The sequence below is a fragment of the Geotrypetes seraphini genome, chromosome 1 (genome assembly GCF_902459505.1).
Source record: "Geotrypetes seraphini chromosome 1, aGeoSer1.1, whole genome shotgun sequence".
Taxonomy (NCBI): domain Eukaryota; kingdom Metazoa; phylum Chordata; class Amphibia; order Gymnophiona; family Dermophiidae; genus Geotrypetes; species Geotrypetes seraphini.
The window spans coordinates 52,999,915-53,019,951 of NC_047084.1; the positions used below are offsets into that span (position 1 = coordinate 52,999,915).

General features: G+C 44.0%; 1 protein-coding gene across 5 annotated transcripts in view; it reads left to right on the forward strand.

Moving 5' to 3' along the window:
* Positions 1 to 20,037, forward strand: part of ARL15 (ADP ribosylation factor like GTPase 15) — a 631,237-nt gene that overhangs the window by 276,004 nt on the left and 335,196 nt on the right. For 4 of the 5 annotated variants that reach the window (XR_004538155.1, XR_004538156.1, XR_004538154.1 and 1 more), the window contains one exon: positions 7,586 to 7,796. Coding sequence is in view for 1 of the 5 variants with exons in the window: in XM_033931425.1 (XP_033787316.1) it covers positions 7,594 to 7,796 (203 nt within the window). In the remaining 4 variants the exon portion in view is untranslated. The remainder of the gene's footprint in view (positions 1 to 7,585; positions 7,797 to 20,037) is intronic. The other variant, XM_033931425.1, reaches the window with a different exon arrangement.

Here is a 20,037-nt window from a genome sequence, read left to right on the forward strand (position 1 = left end):
CCTCCCTTTCTTTTTTTTTTTTTTTCTCTTCTTTCCTTCTGTCTCCCTGCCTGCCCTTTTTCTTTCTTTCTCCCTGCCCTCCCCCAAGCCACTGCCACTGCTATCGGGGACCAGGACCCAAACCGCACCAATAACAGACCCGAAAGCTGACGCTGCCCCAAGCTCTCCCTGCTTCAGCCGACCAGCATTCCTCTCCCCGACGTCAATTCTGCCGTCAGGGAGAGGAAGGCTGATCAGCCCAAGATCGCGATCGACCTACTGGGGGAAATGCTGCCGGGTCCTGCCTTCGCGGAAACAGAAAGTAGGCAGGATCCGGCAGCAAGAAGAGCAAATGCTTCACTAACCTGTCTCCCGCCTTAGCCCATAGCGAACGCTTGCTTCAGGGCTCTCAACATGTGCATGCCTTATCTGGAGGTTACTAATGAGTTTTGTCTCTCTGACCATCTGTTTGTGCTGACTCATTCTTCTTAGTGGGGCGCTTCTGCTTCCAAGGCCACTATTTCCAGATGGATCCGAAAAACCATTTCATCAGCTTACATTCTTTCTGGAAAACAGTCTCCCATATCTGTAAAGGTGCATTCTACTAGAAGTGTGGCTTCTTTGTGGGCTGAAGCTAGAGCGGTCTCTCTGGAGGAGATTGTCAGGGCAGAAATGTGGTACACTTTGCACACGTTCACTAAATTTTACCAAGTGGATGTGGCGGCAAGGCAAGACTCTGTTTTCAGGTCCTCAGTCTTGAGGGCTGGCGCAGTCATCCCACCCTAGCTCTGTGGGACTGCTTTTGTAGATCCCACTTGTCTAGAATGTCTCACCTATTGCACTGGAAAAAGAAATTGTTCTTACCTTGATAATATCTTTTTGGTAGATAGGTGAGACATTCTAGACTCCCGCCCTGTTCTTCCTGTGCCTGCCTTCTGTCTCATTCTGTTTCTGTTTCTCCAAGTTGCTCTTGGATGCCAGTTAGCTCTTCGGGGTTTTGAATAATTCTGTTTATATATGTTTGTGCATGCAGGGGTCTTTCCTGAGTTCCTTTGATGCCTTTGTTAGCTGTTTCAATTTGAGTTTGCATGTTGAGCTGAACAGTTATTTGGGGGAATTTTCCCTTTGATGTCTCTACTTCACATTGGGCTAGATTCACAAAGCAAACCGATCGTGTACCGATCGGTTTGCGACCCCTTTGCGACCAGTTTTCCTTCCGGTTCGATTCACTAACCTCTCCAATGATCCGCTTCCAATCCGTGCATGCAAATGAGGGGAAACGCATGCAAAGTAGACAGGGACGCAATTCACCAAAGAAATTTCAGGCTGGCTGATCAATCCAAGAAGCGACTGCTGGGGACCAGTCGAAAACGTCTTTCTGACTCTCCAGCGCCATTGAAGCCCTGCTCTCTGCACGCCCTGCTCTCTGCTGCCCCGAATCTCTCCTTCCTGCTGCCCCGATGATCTTCCCTGATCTCTCCTGCCTGCCGCCCTGATGCTCGTTCCCATCTCTCCTGCCTGCTCTGCCCCAAATCACTGCCCTGCTCGTCTCTGGATTTCTCCTGCCTGCCGCCCTGAATCTCTCCTGCCCTTCCCCATACTGTGAGCCCGTGGTTTTAACCCGCAGGTTTAAAGCTCGCTGGGCTACAAAAGTAAAAAGAAAAATTAAACAAAAAAATTTTAAAAACTCGCTGCTCACAGGGGTCTTGACGCATGCGCAGACCATCTACAGATGGTCTGCGCATGCGCAGGATCGCACACTAGCGATCTGTGTAGGCCAGATGAGGGCGTTCCGAGTGCCCTCATTTGAATGTTTCCAAGTTGTGAATTTGTCGGGCCTGATAGGATCAGAAACCGGTATGGACACTACCAAGTGCACTATCACTTTAAATTTTTTTAAGGCAGTGCCTGTATCACACACTTGCCAGTGCCTTGCCATCTGACATTGGCTTGTGGAATCTACAGTCCTTAGTTTTCCATGGAGCTGAGAAACTGTGTATTCAGTTTTTTCTTCAGCGTATCAAACCTTTTTGGTGTTTTTGTGCCTTTCCATCCTTATTTTTCAGTTTGCAATAATTTGTTTTGATGATTCTTTCAGAAAACCTCCAAACCACCCACCAAAAGTCTCTTTTCAGTTCCCTTCAGAAGATCCTCCTCCACTAAGAACGCTTGGCTCTTCTCCAGCTAAATTCAATAGAACCTGTTCCTCTACAGCAGGGGTGCCCACACTTTTTGGGCTTGCGAGCTACTTTTAAAATGACCAAGTCAAAATGATCTACCAACAATAAAATTAAAAAAAAACACAACGCACACTGTACGCATAGAAAATGTTAATTATCATTCCTATTCCAGGGTTTTTCAAAGAGGTCAAAGCAGATGACTCTATGCACTATCACCTCAGTAACAACCATACAAAAATAGACAAATATACCCCCCTCCCTTTTTACTAAACCACGATAGCAGTTTTTAGAGTGCAGGGAGCTGCGCTGAATGCCCAGCGCTGCTCTCGACGCTCATAGGCTCCCTGCGCTAAAAAACTCTATTGCGGTTTAGTAAAAGGGGACCTTAGTGTAAAATATAGACAGCAGATATAAATTCAGACACATTTTGATCACTAAATTTAAAATAAAATCATTTTTCCTACCTTGTCTGGTGATTTCATGAGTCTCTGGTTGCACTTTCTTCTTCTGACTGTGCATCCAATCTTTCTTCCCTTCTTTTAGCCTGTATGCTTCCTCTCCTCCAGACCTCGTTCCCTCCCCCAACTTTTCCTTCCTCTCTCTCTGCCCTTTCTTTCTCTCTGCCTCCCTTTCTTTTTTTCTGTTTCTCTTCTTTCCTTCTGTCTCCCTGCCTGCCCTTTTTCTTTCTTTCTCCCTGCCCTCCCCAAGCCACTGCCATCGGGGACCAGGACCCAAACCGCCACCAATAACAGGCCCGAAAGCCGACGCCGCCCCAGGCTGTCCCTGCTTCGGCCGACCAGCATTCCTCTCCCCGACGTCAATTCTGCCGTCGAGGAGAGGAAGGCTGATTGGCCCAAGATCGCGATGGACCTATTGGGGAAATGCTGCCGGGTCCTGCCTTCGCGGAAACAGAAAGTAGGCAGGACCCGGCAGCAAGAAGAGCAAATGCTTCACTAACCTGTCTCCCGCCTTAGCCCGTAGCGAACGCTTGCTTCAGGGCTCTCAACATGTGCGCGCCGGTTTCCCTTCTCTCCCCCCACCCCCTCGGACATAACTTCCGGTTTCAGAGGGAAGAGAAGGGAAGCCGGCACGTACACGTTAGAGCCACGGAGCATAAGTTCGCTACGGGCTAAAATCTCAAAGCCGTTTTTTTAAATTTTTTTTAATGTTCAGCAGTGGCGGCAGCAGCAGATGACAGCTGGGCGGACCGCCCAGTTAAAAAGCCCTAGAGAGAACACTGGAGAGGAAGGCTGATCGGCCCTGTAGATCAGGACGGCAACACTCCGCGATCGACTCGGGTTGCCTTCCTGAGCTACTGGTCGATCGCGATCGACGTGTTGGGCACCCCTGCTCTACAGGAGAGAGGTTGGTTTGCCTCAAGATATTTCCTAATACCAAAATAGACTGGAGGCTTTCAACCTATTCTGGACTCTGGGGCCTAAACAAATACTCATTGGCCACATCAACCTTGGTTTCCATTCCTCCTAGAACACTTGTCCAAGGAACTTTGCAAGCTCCAGCCATTCCTGACACTCTTAAACCAGAACAATAGAGCCCTCCTTCATTCCAACCCTCACTCGTTAGCACTAGCAATGTGGTTTCTTTCACTGAGCATCTAAATGCTTTTTGTGTCTCGGCTGCAGTCTCTTCTGTCATTGAAGCATCTAGAAAACCTTCCACTCAGCATTGTTACCGCTTCAAATGGACAAGATTTTCTTCCTGGTATATAATGAATTCTCTTGACCCAGTCACATGTCCACTTCCATCCCTCCTCTACTACCTTCTTCATCTTTCGGACTCTGGTCTCAAAACCAATTTATTTCGAGTACATCTCAGTGCAATCAGTGTGTTCCACTCTCCCTTGGACAAGAAACCTTTATCTCTTAGACATCTCATTTAGAAAGTTGTTTTCCTCATCTCCCTCACATTTGTGTACCATATGAGTGAACTTCAAGCACTTGTGCCTGATTCTTCCTAAGCAAGATTTCATCGCAACAGAGTAGTCTCTGAACTCATTCAAAATTCCTCCCCAAAATCATCCCGGAATTCTACCTCTACCAGTCCATTGTACCGCCTGTTTTCTTTCCAAAACTGCACTCGCATCCTTGAGAAACAGCTCTTCACATAGCTCTGGCATACCACCTGGACCAGACCAAACTTCGTAGACTCTTTGTGACTTTTGCCCCTAAAAGACTTGGGAGTTCCTGTTTCCAAGAGAATCATCTCCTCTTGACTTGTGGACTGTATCTTCATCACATATGCTCAGGCTAGCGCTACAGAGCTGTGTAACATACCACTGTATCTGAGCTATGACTGTCTCGGTAGCTCATTTCTATTCCATATCTGTTGAGGATATCTGCAATGCAGCTACCTGGTCTTCGATCCATACCTTCACTTCTCACTACTGTTTAGAGCAAAACTCCAGGAGAGTCAGTCAGTTTGGACAAGCAGTTCTGTAAAAGTTTTTACTTCCTAAGCACCAACTTTCCCTCCAGTCCTTTTGAATTTCACTAGCATCAAGTTGATATATCCATTATCCTCATCCAGAGTCATGAACCTGGCAGCTCAGGAGTCCCACATATGAAAATATAATGTCTTGTGTGTCCTCAGAGAAAGCAAAGATACTTACCTGTAGCAGGTGTTCTCCAAGGACAGCAGGCATATATTCTCACAGCCCACCTACTTCCCCTAATTGGCATCTTTATTTTGTTATTGAACTGTACAGTAGCCGATGTTGGATGATTAGATACTGGCATGTGCACAGTATGGGTATTGCCTTAAAAAATTTAAAGTGACAATTCACTTGGTAGTATCTATTCCATGGGTGACATCACCCACATGTGAGAATATATGCCTGTTGTCCTCGAAGGTAAGTATCTTTGCTTTATACTGGTTATGCTTCACATAATTTCTGAATAGATTTCCTAGACATAAAGTTTGCTGAAATTTATTCAGTTAATTTTTAATTTTCCTCCTTCAGTTGCAATAATATCTGTTATCACTATGCATTGTTGTGTTGAACAGGTGAAAGTTGTGTGGGAGAAAGTCGGAGCTAATGTGAAAATGCTTTCGATATGGTTATATACCACCTTAAGGCTTAATTCAGTATTCATTCCTATAGATAGAAACTTGTGACAAAGTTGTCTACATAATTTATTTCTATTCAACTATGCAGATTTTCTGTATTTTACATTTTTTTTAATTTGATTAGAATAAAAATCCTTTCTATTAAAATCCCTTTCTATGCGTGCCTGTAACTACTTTGCTTTCTGAATCAGGATTTCAACAAAAATTTCCCTTTTCATAGATGAGACAAGGCACTGATATACTATTTACATGCTTTTATGTACAGCTTTAAGTAGATGATTACACTACGTGCTTCTAATTAGCAACTTGCATATGAAATTATTTATTTTTATTATTTATTTTAAAAATTTCTATATAGAGCCCCTTTGCACAACATAATCTAAAATGCAAATACAAACAATAATATCCCTTAGGCACAGCAGTTTGACCCTACGGACTTTAATATTACAGTGCTATCTCTATATTCTGCTTGTCACAGACCTTATCCTCAATCTTAATTTAATCGGGTAGCTATTCCCTTGGGCTTCTGGTTAGTACCATCCCCAGCATATATAAAGTTCCTCTGGTATAACCTTAAAACAGGTTAGCAGTTACCTTTTCTAAGCCTGTTTATCTGTACTCTGGCACAGACTACCTTTCCAGATATTACGAGGGTAAATCAGATATTAAAGGCAAATTGTTAAATTACACAATAATGGGACAGAGCTAGCGAAATGCAACATATGTACTCGTACATTGGCTGTTGGATAGTTCGTCCGCATATAATGCAGCGCTCTGTCTTTAGTCGTGTGGCAAGCCACAAGGTCAGAAACATGGACACTCCATTGCAACATTGCACCGTTGAAGAACAATGTGCAGTGGGAGTGAAACCTGTGGAAATCAACTGTCTGATATTGACTAGTATGGGACATAGCACCATGAATCAACAAAAGGTTTATGAGTGGGTAAAAAAGTTTAAAGTGGGAAGAGCAGGTGTAACTGATGAAGGTCGTTCTGGTGGCTCATCAACATCGCACACACAAGAGCAACATTGACAAGGTGGATGCCTTGAATTAGAGAAGACTGACGGATAATGGTGTCTCAATTGGCTGCAAATTTAGATATCAGTTATGGATCTCCAATCAGGTTACTGATCTGCACTAGCAACAGCATGTAAAGGTTGAGACCCAGCTCCTGAGATGGTTTGAAGAAGATCAGTAACAGGCACTCGTCGACTTATGACCTATGCAACTTACGACGGTTCAACTTTACGGCACATTTCCCCCCCATCTCCCAACCCAGCCCATACTAATTATTTTTTACCCCTCACCGCTGGACCACCAGGGAAAAGGTACGTGGGGAGGGGTAAAAAATACTGTAGTTAGTATAAGCCGACTTATGTACCAGATCGACTTGCGACCTGTCAGTCGGAGCCAATTGTGGTCGTAAGTCGACGAGTACCTGTATTCTGAGAATTGTCACCAGCGAATGAGTCATGGGTGCATCACTGTGCTCAGAGAGCAAAAGATAAAGCATGATGAAGTAAAGGAAGTGATGCTCACCTGGCTTTGGGAGCAGCTGAAAAATTTCTTCTCTGCAGGGAATGCAGAAACTAGTTGAACGGTACAACAAATGTGTCATCATGCATGGGGAATAAGTAGAAAAGTGATATGTATCAATTGCTCACAGTTGCTTCTATTAAAGCCATTAAATGTATTTTGCCGGTTATTTTTTTGATTTACCCTCGCATAAAACTACTGGGTGAAAGCTTTACTATGGTTTCTACTCAGGAGCTTGCACAGCAAACATATTAGCCTGTTATCAGTTTTCCAAAACCCTGCCAAAACTCTGATAATTCCATAAGAGTATTCTTTGCATGCTCTCAGTTCCCTTTTGGGTTTTGAAAACTAAGCCATTCTCCAACCTTCACCACATTCTCTTTGTTTTTTTCTCCTGACCAGCCTTGCAGCTTTTCTATTACTCTTTTACCCCTCTTTCTGCTTTCCTCCTCTTCATAAGCAAGTATTTCCAAGTGTTAGTTGCCTTCACCTAATTCTAATACTTTTGTTACTTCCTCGCTACTGATTTCAGACTGCCTGCCTTAAATATAAGTTTACTTCCTGTCAATTCAGGTCTCCTAAAAAGTATATCTCCCAGCATTCTTTGGAGCTCAAACCCATCCAGAGTTACCTATGTTCTTTGGAGCTGCCTCTAGTGCCAGACCATTAACTGCTCACTGTACTACACTTGTCAATAAGCTACTATATTAGTTGAGAGACAAATGTAAGTAGGAAAGTTGAAAGTTAAAACATGTTACCAGTGTGCTGCTATTGAGTGTTCATTTTGTTCTTTGTTGAAAGGGGCCTTGCCAATATTAGGAAATATTGGAGTCGTTACTACCAGGGGTCTCAAGGAGTGATATTTATACTAGACAGTGCTGCCTCTGAAGATGATCTAGAAATTGCTAGAAATGAACTGCATTCAGCTCTTCAGCATCCACAGTTATGCACTTTGCCATTTTTAATACTGGCTAATCATCAAGACAAGCCAGCTGCTCGCTCAGTTCAAGAGGTATGCTTAAATTTTATTTAACGTTTATAATCAGCACTCTACCCTGAAAAAAATTATGTCTATTGCTTTCTCACTCCCTCTCCATACGTCAGGATATTTCTTTTGCATAATTGCCGAATAAGAAATTTCAGTGATAAAAGGGATTTTAGCATTTTAATACTGATTTGTTAAAACCATTTGATGATTTCTCGGATTGTGCAATTATTTACCTGTTTGAAAGGGCTTACCAAGTTACTACCATGTTGGTCTGCTATAGGTTGTAGGGTTTTTTTTTTCTGTGTTATCCACTAGTTTGAGAATATGCAAACTCTAGAGCAGTGTTTCGCAAACTTCTGGAAGCATCAGCACACTAAACCTTCTGCCGTGGTTGCAGGGCATCCAGAAATGTGCAGATATTGGCGTGATGATGGTATGCACATGTGTGACATCATCACTTCGATATCTGAGCATGAGCGAAGGCCTACAGACAGGGCCCTGAGCCACCAGTGTGTGTGTGGGGTGGGAGGTGGGGGGGGACTGCAAAAAGAGAGGCGCGTAGAGAAGGAGACTGACTGCCTACAGAACTTGCCTCTCGCTGTGAGAGGCACATTTCTGTAGGCAGCCGGTGCCTCTCCTCCTCACTGGCATCTCGCAGCACACCTGGAATCTGCCACTGCATACTAGTGCGCCGTGGCACACAGTTTGCGATACACTGCTCTAGAGCATCGTTCATCGTTCCTTCTGTGACTGCTACCTCAGTTTGTTCGACCCCAGAAAGCACATGAATCCTGGGCAGCACTGAGCGATGATGTCTTATGGAGTGCCCACCTAGCTTGTGACCCCCAATTGGGAAGTTCTGCTCTAATGTATGGAAAATTTCAAAATCTGCTACTGAGGCCAAGCAATGTGAGGTATAACATATTTTGTCCTGTTTGACATTGCAAATCATTCATAAAATCAACATTTTAAAACTGAGCTGTGCTTTGTTGAAAGTTTAAAAATGAATAAAGAAATATTAAAAATTCCATTTTTTTTATTACTAGAGAGTATCGGGTGTCCTTGTTGCTTTGAAGTGTTTGGTTATGATTGTACTGTTCACATTCATGTTTTGCCCTACTAATTGTACAAGTATTTATACTGAGGTTTTGAATTTAACTTTTGCGTCTTTACAAATGGGATAAAAACAGTCATGCTAACTGGAACATGGACTGTTAAAGGTAAAAGCAATAAACTCACTTACCTTTATACATCAGGTAACTACTAGTATTTTTCTACAAGTTTTAACTAGAATGTAACACTCTGTTACCAAAGCTAAACCTTTCAACTGTGTCATGTTTTAAGATGCCATTCATTGTTTTCTGCAGGTAATATAAAACACCATAGAGTACAAAATGTGCTGTTCAGCTGCGTACTGTAGCTTGTTGATGCATGGAATCACTGCCTAGTATGTAATTGCTGTGTGACAGCCTTAGGGTGAAAGATTAGATGAGCAGGGAGTATATGAATGCATGTCCAGGTACATTTCCTGACTTTACAGAAATGTGTGGGCCAATAATAGTTTCAGATGTGTCATTTTGGCTCTAATCCAAGTAGTTTTGGCACAAATGGATATGATATTCAAATTATTAGATTGATATATGTAATTCACTATAAAAAAAGATTCTTTATTAATGTGCACATTGATGAATGTTACAAAGTGACAAAATATATAGGGGTTATTTACCAAGCTGCAGTAGGGTTTTGCACCTAATGTATATTAATGGCCAAATTTAAGAAGGTTTAGGCACAAAACTTTTCCAGTAGCTGTTGGATGCATTCCCAGCACTTTGGGTTGGAAGCCTTGCAGTTAGCACCGTCAGGAACTGGTTGAATGTCCATGGTATGAGCCCCAAAGTGACAGATGGTAGTGGTCAATGGAGACCACTCTTAGGAAAGGTATGTTACCAGTGGTGTGCCTCAGGGTTCAGTTCAGTGATATTGCTGAAGGGCTGTTGGGTAAGATTTGCCTCTTTGCAGATGATACCAGAATCTGCAATAGACACCCCTGATGGTGTGAATAACATGAAGAAGGACCTAGGGAAGTTTGACGAATGGTCTGAAATTTGTCAGCTAAGATTTAATGCTAAGAAATGCAAGGCTGCAAAAACTTGAGGGGACAGTACAATTTTAACAGGTGAAGAACTTTTGTACACGAATGAGGAGCAGAACTTGGGTGTTATAGCATATGATGATCTTAAGATGACAAAATTTGTTAAAAAGGCGACGGTGAAAGCTGGAAGGATGCTAGGGTGCATTGGGAGAGGTATGGCCAGTAGGAAAAAGGAGGTATTGGTGCTGCTGTCTAAGACTCTGGTGAGACCTCATTTAGAATATTGTGTGCAATTCTGGAGACTACACCTTTAAAAAGATGCAAACAGGATGGAGTTGTTTTAGAGGAAGGCTACCAAAATGGTCGATGGTCTTCATCGTAAGACGTATTGGGACAGACTTAAAGATCTGGGGGGAGGGGAGATATGATAGATACATTTAAATACCTACATGGCATAAATGCGCATGAGATGAGTCTCTTTCATTTGAAAGGAAGCTCCAGAATGAGGACTTAGGATGAAGTTAAGGAATGATAGGCTCAGGAGTAGGGTGACAAGCTCAGAAAATACTTTTTTACAGAAAAGGTGGTAGATGTGTGGAATAGTCTCCCGGTAGAGGTTGTAAAGATAAAGACTGCTGGGAATAATGATAGACAAAGGCTGCACCATGCAACTTCAAATCAGCAATCGGTTCAGAAGGCATTCGCAACCATGCGCAACTTAAGACAAGTCTGAAATACTTCAACAACAAACAATTCAAAATCATAGTACAAGCGCTAATCCTAGTATTCCTGTACTACTGTAACATACTTTACCTGTCATGCCCTGCCAACATGCTAAAACAATTACAAACAGTCCAAAATACTAGGATTAATATACTCGCTGAAAAAATACGACCACATTACCTCAGCTTTCCAAGACTCATACTGGCTCCCATACAACACAAATTCTACTGCACCTTATTCAAAGCCCTAAATGGAAAGAGACCAAGCTATCTGAACAACCGCCTAATGCAGCAAAAACCCATCCAGACCAAGGAGAATTCAAGCACACTTACCCACCCCTCAATCAAAGTCATGCAAAGCAAAAAAATATGACGGTCTACTAGCCACCAGAGGAGCAAAAATAGACCACCACCTCTCAAATCTGCTGACCATAATGCCCAACTACAAAACATTCAGGAAAGAACTGAAAACCATATTATTCAACAAATTTATCAAATGATCTAACCAAACCGTATCGACCATTCCCAGATCCCGACGCATACTATAGCTATCAACCTTGTAATCTCCCTGGGAATGCCCAGGCTAATTTCTTGTTGTAAACTGCATAGAACTGAATGGTATTGGCGGGATAGAAGACATCAATGTAATGTAGTGAATTCAAGAAAGTGGGATCTCTTAGGGAGAGGAGGAGATAGTGGATACTGTGGATGGGCAGACTGGATGGGCCATTTGGCCTTTATCTGCCATCATGCTTCTATGTTTCTATCTCTGCTGCATTTTAGTAGCCTGGTAGACAACGTAGAATGTAGTCATCTACATCTTTAAAAGTGTAGTTAACTGCACTGCATTTTATGCTCTGTTAATAGGCATTAAAAGCCACGTTAAACACAGCTTGGTAAATACCTAGGCTACAATATTTTCACAGTATGGAAAAACTGGTGTCGTAACTTTTAACCTGTAAGTTTTGAAGAACATTATTGTAGAGTAGTTGTCTCATGGTTAGGGCAATGGACTGAGAACCAGGGAAAAATTGGGTTTGATTCCTACTGTGGCTCCTTGTGACTCTGGACAAGTCTCCTAATCCTCCAAAAAACATAGATTGCTCAGAGCCCACTAGGAACAGTAAAAGTACATATAAAAAACATATAAACTACCTTAGTTGTACTACAGAAAGGCAACATATCAAATGCATGACCTGACCCATAGTAAATGACAATAGATAAAGACCTGTATGGTCCATCCAGTCTGCTCAGAGTTGTACCTGTCAATCTATACAAGTTATATACATCTATGTACTGTTTAAATTGCTAAAGTTAAAATTTTAGCTACAGTAGTTGGGGGGAGTAGGTCCACTGCCTAATTCACTTTTGCTATGCTGACAATATTCAGTTTTCTGTCCTACAAATGGGTTCTCTTTGTAACCCCTTTGTTTCTGCCAGATGCTGGCAAGAGGCACACAAAGTTACCGTATTTTTGCGGATATAACGCGCGCGTTATACGTGATTTTACGTACCGCGCATACCCCTCGCGCGTTATATGCCTGAGCGCGGTATACAAAAGTTTTTAAACATAGTTCCCACCCCGCCCGACGCCCGATTCACCCCCCCAGCAGGACCGCTCGCACCCCCACCCCGAACGACCGCTCGCACGCGCTCCCACCCGCACCCGCATCCACGATCGGAGCAAGAGGGAGCCCAAGCCCTCTTGCCCGGCCGACTCCCCGACGTCCGATACATCCCCCCCCCCCGGCAGGACCACTCGCACCCTCACCCCGAAGGACCGCCGACTCCCCAACAATATCGGGCCAGGAGGGAGCCCAAACCCTCCTGGCCACGGCGACCCCCTAACCCACCCCGCACTACATTACGGGCAGGAGGGATCCCAGGCCCTCCTGCCCTCGACGCAAACCCCCCCCCCCCAACGACCGCCCCCCCCCAAGAACCTCCGCCCGTCCCCCAGCCGACCCGCGACCCCCCTGGCCGACCCCCACGACACCCTCACCCGCCTTCCCCGTACTTTGTGTAGTTGGGCCAGAAGGGAGCCCAAACCCTCCTGGCCACGGCGACCCCCTAACCCCACCCCGCACTACATTACGGGCAGGAGGGATCCCAGGCCCTCCTGCCCTCGACGCAAACCCCCCTCCCTCCAACGACCGCCCCCCCCCCAAGAACCTCCGACCGCCCCCCAGCCGACCCGCGACCCCCCTGGCCGACCCCACCACCCCCCTTCCCCGTACCTTTGGAAGTTGGCCGGACAGAAGGGAGCCAAACCCGCCTGTCCGGCAGGCAGCCAACGAAGGAATGAGGCCGGATTGGCCCATCCGTCCTAAAGCTCCGCCTACTGGTGGGGCCTAAGGCGCGTGGGCCAATCAGAATAGGCCCTGGAGCCTTAGGTCCCACCTGGGGGCGCGGCCTGAGGTACATGGGCCAAACCCGACCATGTGTCTCAGGCCGCGCCCCCAGGTGGGACCTAAGGCTCCAGGGCCTATTCTGATTGGCCCACGCGCCTTAGGCCCCACCAGTAGGCGGAGCTTTAGGACGGATGGGCCAATCCGGCCTCATTCCTTCGTTGGCTGCCTGCCGGACAGGCGGGTTTGGCTCCCGTCTGTCCGGCCAACTTCCAAAGGTACGGGGAAGGGGGGTGGGGGGGTCGGCCAGGGGGGTCGCGGGTCGGTCGGAGGTTCTTGGGGGGGTTGGAGGGAGGGGAGGGAGGGGGGTTTGCGTCGAGGGCAGGAGGGCCTGGGATCCCTCCTGCCCGTAATGTAGTGCGGGGTGGGGTTAGGGGGTCGCCGTGGCCAGGAGGGTTTGGGCTCCCTTCTGGCCCAACTACACAAAGTACGGGGAAGGCGGGTGGGGGTGTCGTGGGGGTCGGCCAGGGGGGGCGCGGGTCGGCTGGGGGACGGGCGGAGGTTCTTGGGGGGGGGTGGTCGTTGGGGGGAGGGGGTTTGCGTCGAGGGCAGGAGGGCCTGGGATCCCTCCTGCCCGTAATGTAGTGCGGGGTGGGGTTAGGGGGTCACCGTGGCCAGGAGGATTTGGGCTCCCTCCTGGCCCAATATTGTCGGGGAGTCGGTGGTCCTTCGGGGTGGGGGTGCGAGTGGTCCTGCCGAGGGGGGAGAAGAATCGGACGTCGAGGGGGGGCATCAGGCTTTCAGGATGGGGACAGGACTTCAAGGGGGGACAGGCAGATCTTCAAGGGGGACAGGCAGACCTTCAAGGGGGGACAGGCAGACCTTCAAGGGGGGACAGGACTTCAAGGGGGACAGGCACGGAGAGGCGGGGCAGTGCACCGAAAGTCAGGGCGGGTGAACGGTGAGTCGGGGCAACCAGAGGAGAGTCGGGGCAGTGCACCGAAAGTCAGGGTGAGTCGGGGCAACCAGATGAGAGTCGGGGAGGGCGAAAGGAGAGTCGGGGTGGCCAGAGGAGAGTCGGGGAGAGCGAAAGGAGAGTCGGGGTGGCCAGAGGAGAGTCGGGCAGCATGCGCGTTATATGCCTGAGCGCGGTATAGAAAAGTTTTTGTACATATCATCGTGATTTCTGCGCGCTATACCCCTGTGCGCGTTTTACAATGGTGCGCGTTATATCCGCGAAAATACGGTAATTTTATTTGTTATGACCAGAGCTGGACCCACTCATGGAATTGGATCCCACAGCAAGCAGACACCAAGTTTCCAAGTTTATTGTAAATTTGATAAAATGCTTATCAAAATATTAAGCATATTACAGCAATAAAATAGGGATAAGAACAGAGATAAAAACAACAGTATTAAACAGACAAAATATATTCAGACGAACAAGACACAAAATAAATGTAATAAGAACAAAAGGATATGGGGGAGAACTACAATAAATACAGAAAAGAAAACATATATGGGAAAAAACAAAAGGACTAAGGGGTTCAATAAGAAAAGAATAGTAGCATAATTAGCCAAAAGCAACAATGAATAAGAAGCTTTTTAAAGCTCCTTTAAATTTATCTAAGTTCTGCTCTGCCTGAAGATAAGTGGGTAATGCATTTCAGAGTGTGGGTGCGGTAACTGAAAATATTGTTGTTCTATAGGTATTTATTATTTTTAAAGAAGGAACCCAAAGTAGATACTGTCCAGAGGATCTTAAGGATCTGTTAGATTCATAAGGTATAAGATTTTTTTTATCAAGGAATGCTGGTTCTTTAGTTTTGAGGGTTCACTCTCTCCTTAGAATAATTCAGCCCACAATGTAGGTAAATTCAAAACTCCAACTTCTTCATAGAACAAGGAAGTGGAACACTCTTGAACAGTGAACAGTTGCTTTCAGAACACAGTCTAACAGAGGCTTTCTCTCCTTCACTCCAATATATGATTTATAATTTCCAAACTCCAGTTACAATGATCAGATGGTGGGCTCTGACTAACAGAAGCCAAACTTCTCAATCAGATCTTACACTGGTCAGTTGGTGAGGTCTTACCAAAAGACAAATCTCCCACCCACATCTAGTCATTAAATCTCCTCTGGAGTGAGGTCACAAAGCTGAGACCACCTTCCAGAAAGTCCAGGAAATGGCTTGGCTTCTCTATTGGTTTTCTTAGGCTTCTGGAAACTGCTGAAATTCCTGTCCTGAGTCCCTAGCCTTTTCCAGAGGTGCCTGGCTGTTTACATGTAGTCTGTGGTTCCATTAGAGACCCAGATGCATGAGCTTTTACTCCAACTGCCAAACACTTTGTACACCTCTGAATGCTAGACTGCCCTTCCTACACCAGTACATAGCATACAGCACAGATAAAACTCTCAACTTGCAGTTCTGGGAAATAGATGCATCCCCTGAACTCTTCGCTTCCATGCACACTATTTGCCCAGGGCTACATATTAATAGACCTTTGCCATAATTGAGGCCTACCTGCATAAGGTTGATTTTTTTTTTGAGGATTAATAGCTTTCTAAAATCAATTCACTAAAGGCAGACATTATGTTGGTGAGAAATCCTGATAAACAACTACCAGAAGTGGGTCTGGAGAGTCAGACATGTTTATGTTTATATTTTGAGTCATTATGTTATGTTTTATGTGCTCTTATATCCCTACAAATTCTCAGTAAGTGGAGTTCAAGGCAGTTTACAATCTGTAGTAATTGTTATTACAGTCAATAGTAATTGTTATTACAGAGAAGTATAGTGTAAAGTCATAGTAGTCTCAGGATTTTTTTAATATAAGGATAGCATATAGTGTAGGATGAAGGTCCAATTAGTTCTTTAACAAAAACTTATGGAAAAGCCATGTTTTCAGGTTTTTCCAAAACTGAATGTAATTATGAATAGTACAGATCTCTTTGTGAGTTCCAGATTTTTAGTTTGATAGCTGAATGATTTGCAATGAATTAATTTGTCTTTTATTCCTTTCATAGAAGGAAAAGATAAGATCATATCAGAGTTTCTATATGTTATTGATCTGCCTAACAGTTCAATGAATCTGGAGAAGTTATCTAGAGCATCTCCATATAGGGATTTAAATGTTAAACAGCATATTTTGAATTTGATCCGTTTTTCTACTGGTAGCCAGTGTATCTCCATTAGCAGTGGAGTTACATGGTCAATCTTGACTCTAAATTTACGGTAGAAGATTAGGGTAACATAGTAATAAAAAAATGTTGTTTGGAGGAGGGGGTTGATTCTTCATCTTTTAAGAAAAATTAGAACTTATTTGTTGCAATTGAACTTGTGATGGGAGAAGCCACTGCAATTGGTAGTGTGGAATATTGCTACTCCTTGGGTTTGGGCCAGGTACTAGTGACCTGGATTGGCCACCATGAGAACATGCTACTGGTCTGACCCAATAAGGCTATTCTTATCTTCTTAAAATGGTTAATGTAGGCAGTGGTTCTGTGTTATCTACTTGATGTAAATGCACATGAGTCAAGTCTCTTTCATTTGAAAGGAAACTCTGGAATGAGAGGGCATAGGATGAAGTTAAGAGGTGATAGACTCAGGAATAATCTAAGGAAATACTTTTTTACAGAAAGGGTGGTAGATGCGTGAAACAGTCTCCCAGAAGGAGGTGGTGGAGATAGAGACTATGTCTGGTTTCAAGAAAACCTGGGATAGTCACATGGGATCTTTTAGAGAGAAGAAGAGATAATGGTTACTGCAGATGGGCAGACTGGATGGGCCATTTGGCCTTTATCTGCCATCATGTTTCTATGTTACAGTGTAATCTTCAGTTCACACATAAACATCTCACTACTACCATAAGCAGTATACTCCACATGACAGCCAGTTTGGTCAGACAGTTCTGCAGAATTTGTTTGGAGTCTAGAATTCTGGTTCTGGTTCTGGTTCTGGTTGGCCTTACCATTGCAAGTCCCTATTGACTGTTTGTTGTTTTTGGTGAGCCTAGTAGCCATGGCTTACCACATGTGAGAAAGCCATGCCATGCTTGTCCTTGGAGAAAACAAAGTTATTTACCTATAGCAGATGTTCTCCAAGGACAGCAAGGCATATATTCTCACATACTCTCCCATCATTCCTAGGAGTTGTATCTTTATTCTTTTTATCCAACTGCAGGTCCCATGTGAGTAGGGTGAGCAGGTAGGCAAATGTATATGTGTGGTTGTGCTTTCCAAAGGGTTCTGGAAACATAAGTACTCTGGGCAGCATCTGAACCAGGGTTCCATGGATGTCACTACCCATATATGATGATATAAGTCTTGCTGACCTTTGAGAACATTTACTACAGGTGATGTTCTCAAAGGTGTTGCTTTACTTTATGATGTAACATTGTTAGTGCTAACAGTGTTTTTATTTCTGAACCTTGAAAATAATTTTGCATAGAACTGCATAATCTGCAGCCTTTCAACAATGATACATATCAACTGAAATGAAATGTTGAAATGTAAAGAGCTCTATAGTAATCATGCAGTATTAGATCATAAGCCTTAACATTAGCAATTGCATGGTACTGATAATATATTGTATTATTTTATACTGTGGGCACAAGCTATACTTTATGACTTTGATGTATGTATCTTATCTTGAGGTCTCTGTGATGAGTAGTGTTCTCATTGTCTGAAATACCATAGAAAATTAAGATATGCTGCATTTTGCTATTGTGCCAAAACACATAACTGCCCTTTTTTTCTTCTCAGATAACTTCACTGGGTTCTCTCGACTTATTTATTGATAGTGTTATGATTTATGGAGGGTACAGATTCTTCAGACTACTACAGATAACAAAAATAAAGTGATTTATTTTGCATTTTCTCACTCTGTTGAACATAAGGCACATTGTTTAAAAAGGCATTGTTCAAATAACGTTAAGCTATGAAAAGTTAATCTTTGAAATACCACAAGTAGTATTTATGCAACTCGGTGTACACTTATAGAACTAGGTTATAACAGTATTTCCTTTATTTCTAAATTGATTTTCAGAAAATTCTGGCTTGAAACATAAGAAGTTAGTCTCTTAAAAAAAAAAAAGTTAGAAAGCACAACTGGTAATTGCTGTTTGGATAAGTAGAACTGCAAGTTCTCACAACATGGGTGACAACATCAGTGGAGCCGGCATAGGAAAGCTTCCCAAGTTTTGGTCTTTTCAGAAGCTGTTGAAAAGCCTGTTGTGCATGCGTATCTCTCCCTGCCTTCTGCTGTCACACACAACTCGTCAAGCCTTTTGGGAATTTATTTTGTTTTAGTGTTTTGTTTTGTTTTAAGTTTCTGGTCTTTACTTAATTTTCCTCAAGTCCTCTTGATGCTGTTCAGTTCCCAGTGTCCTAGTAGTCACTTAGGATATCAACCAAGTCTATCAGTCAAATCTAAATTTTTGCTTGTCTTCATATTCCTCCAGTTAGGTCTCCATTTGGGCCTGGAACATCCTAGTCTGGTATATTTTCCAAAATAGAGGTTTTTTTTAGATTTTGCTGTCACTTCTTGTTTGTATCCCAGAAAAAAAAATGGCCCGGAGACTTTAAAAGGTGCAAAGTGCAACAGAACCATAGTAACATAGTAGATGACGGCAGATAAAGACCCGAATGGTCTATCTAGTCTACCCAACCTGATTCAATTTAAATTTTTTAAATTTTTTCTTCTTAGCTATTTCTGGGCAAGAATCCAAAGCTCTATCCGGTACTGTGCTTGGGTTCCCACTGCCGAAATCTCCGCAAAACCTACTCCAGCCTATCTAAACCCTCCCAGCCATTGAAGCCCTCCCCAGCCCATCCTCCAACAAATGGCCATATACAGACACAGACCAAATGGTCATATACAGACGCAGACCGTGCAAGTCTGCCCAGTACTGGCCTTAGTTCAATTTTTAATATTATTTTCTGATTCTAGATCCTCTGTGTTCATCCCATGCTTCCTTGAACTCAGTCACAGTTTTTCTCTCCACCACCTCTCTCGGGAGCGCATTCCAGGCATCCACCACCCTCTCCGTAAAGTAGAATTTCCTAACATTGCCTTTGAATCTACTACCCCTCAACCTCAAATTATGTCCTCTGGTTTTACCATTTTCCTTTCTCTGGAAAAGATTATTTTCTATGTTAATACCCTTCAAGTATTTGAACGTCTTAATCATATCTCCCCTGTCTCTCCTTTCTTCTAGGGTATACATATTCAGGGCTTCCAGTCTCTCCTCATACGTCTTCTGGCGCAAGCCTCCTATCATTTTCGTCGCCCTCCTCTAGACCGCTTCAAGTCTTCTTATGTCCTTTGCCAGATACGGTCTCCAAAACTGAACACAATACTCCAAGTGGGGCCTTACCAATGACCTCTACAGGGGCATCAACACCTTCTTCCTTCTACTGGCTACGCCTCTGTTTATACAGCCCAGCATCCTTCTGGCAGTAGCCATTGCCTTGTCACACTGTTTTTTCTCCTTTAGATCTTCGGACACTATCACCCCAAGGTCCCTCTCCCCATCTGTGCATATCAGCTTCTCTCCTCCCAGCATATACGGTTCCTTCCGATTATTAATCCGCAAATGCATTACTCTGCATTTCTTTGCATTGAATTTTAGTTGCCAGGCATTAGACCATTCCTCTAACTTTATTACACTGGCTCACTTCCTTCCTGAGTAATAGATCCCAAAGCATACTACTCAGTGCCGCCTTATCTAAACCAAAACCAATCAAATATGGTGTTCCCCAAGGGGCTCTTCGATCCTCTCTATTATTTAATATCTACATTAGACTTGTCCTAGACATAGTCCACAAACACCAAATCCAGATTCACTCCTCAGAAATCAAAAATTGCCTCTCAGAAATCAAAAACTGTAACTAAATGCTTCCAAAGCAGAACTCCTTTGAATCCACAAAGAGCACCACACCTATCCTCTCTGCTCTGAGAATCAACTACCATAACTGCAAAAGAACAAGCACGTATCTTAGGGATACTCCTCAACTCCATATCTCTCAGGTGGTCTCTTCCTCATTCTACTACCTGTGACTGCTCTGAAAAATAAGGAACTACTTCTCTGAATCTGACTTC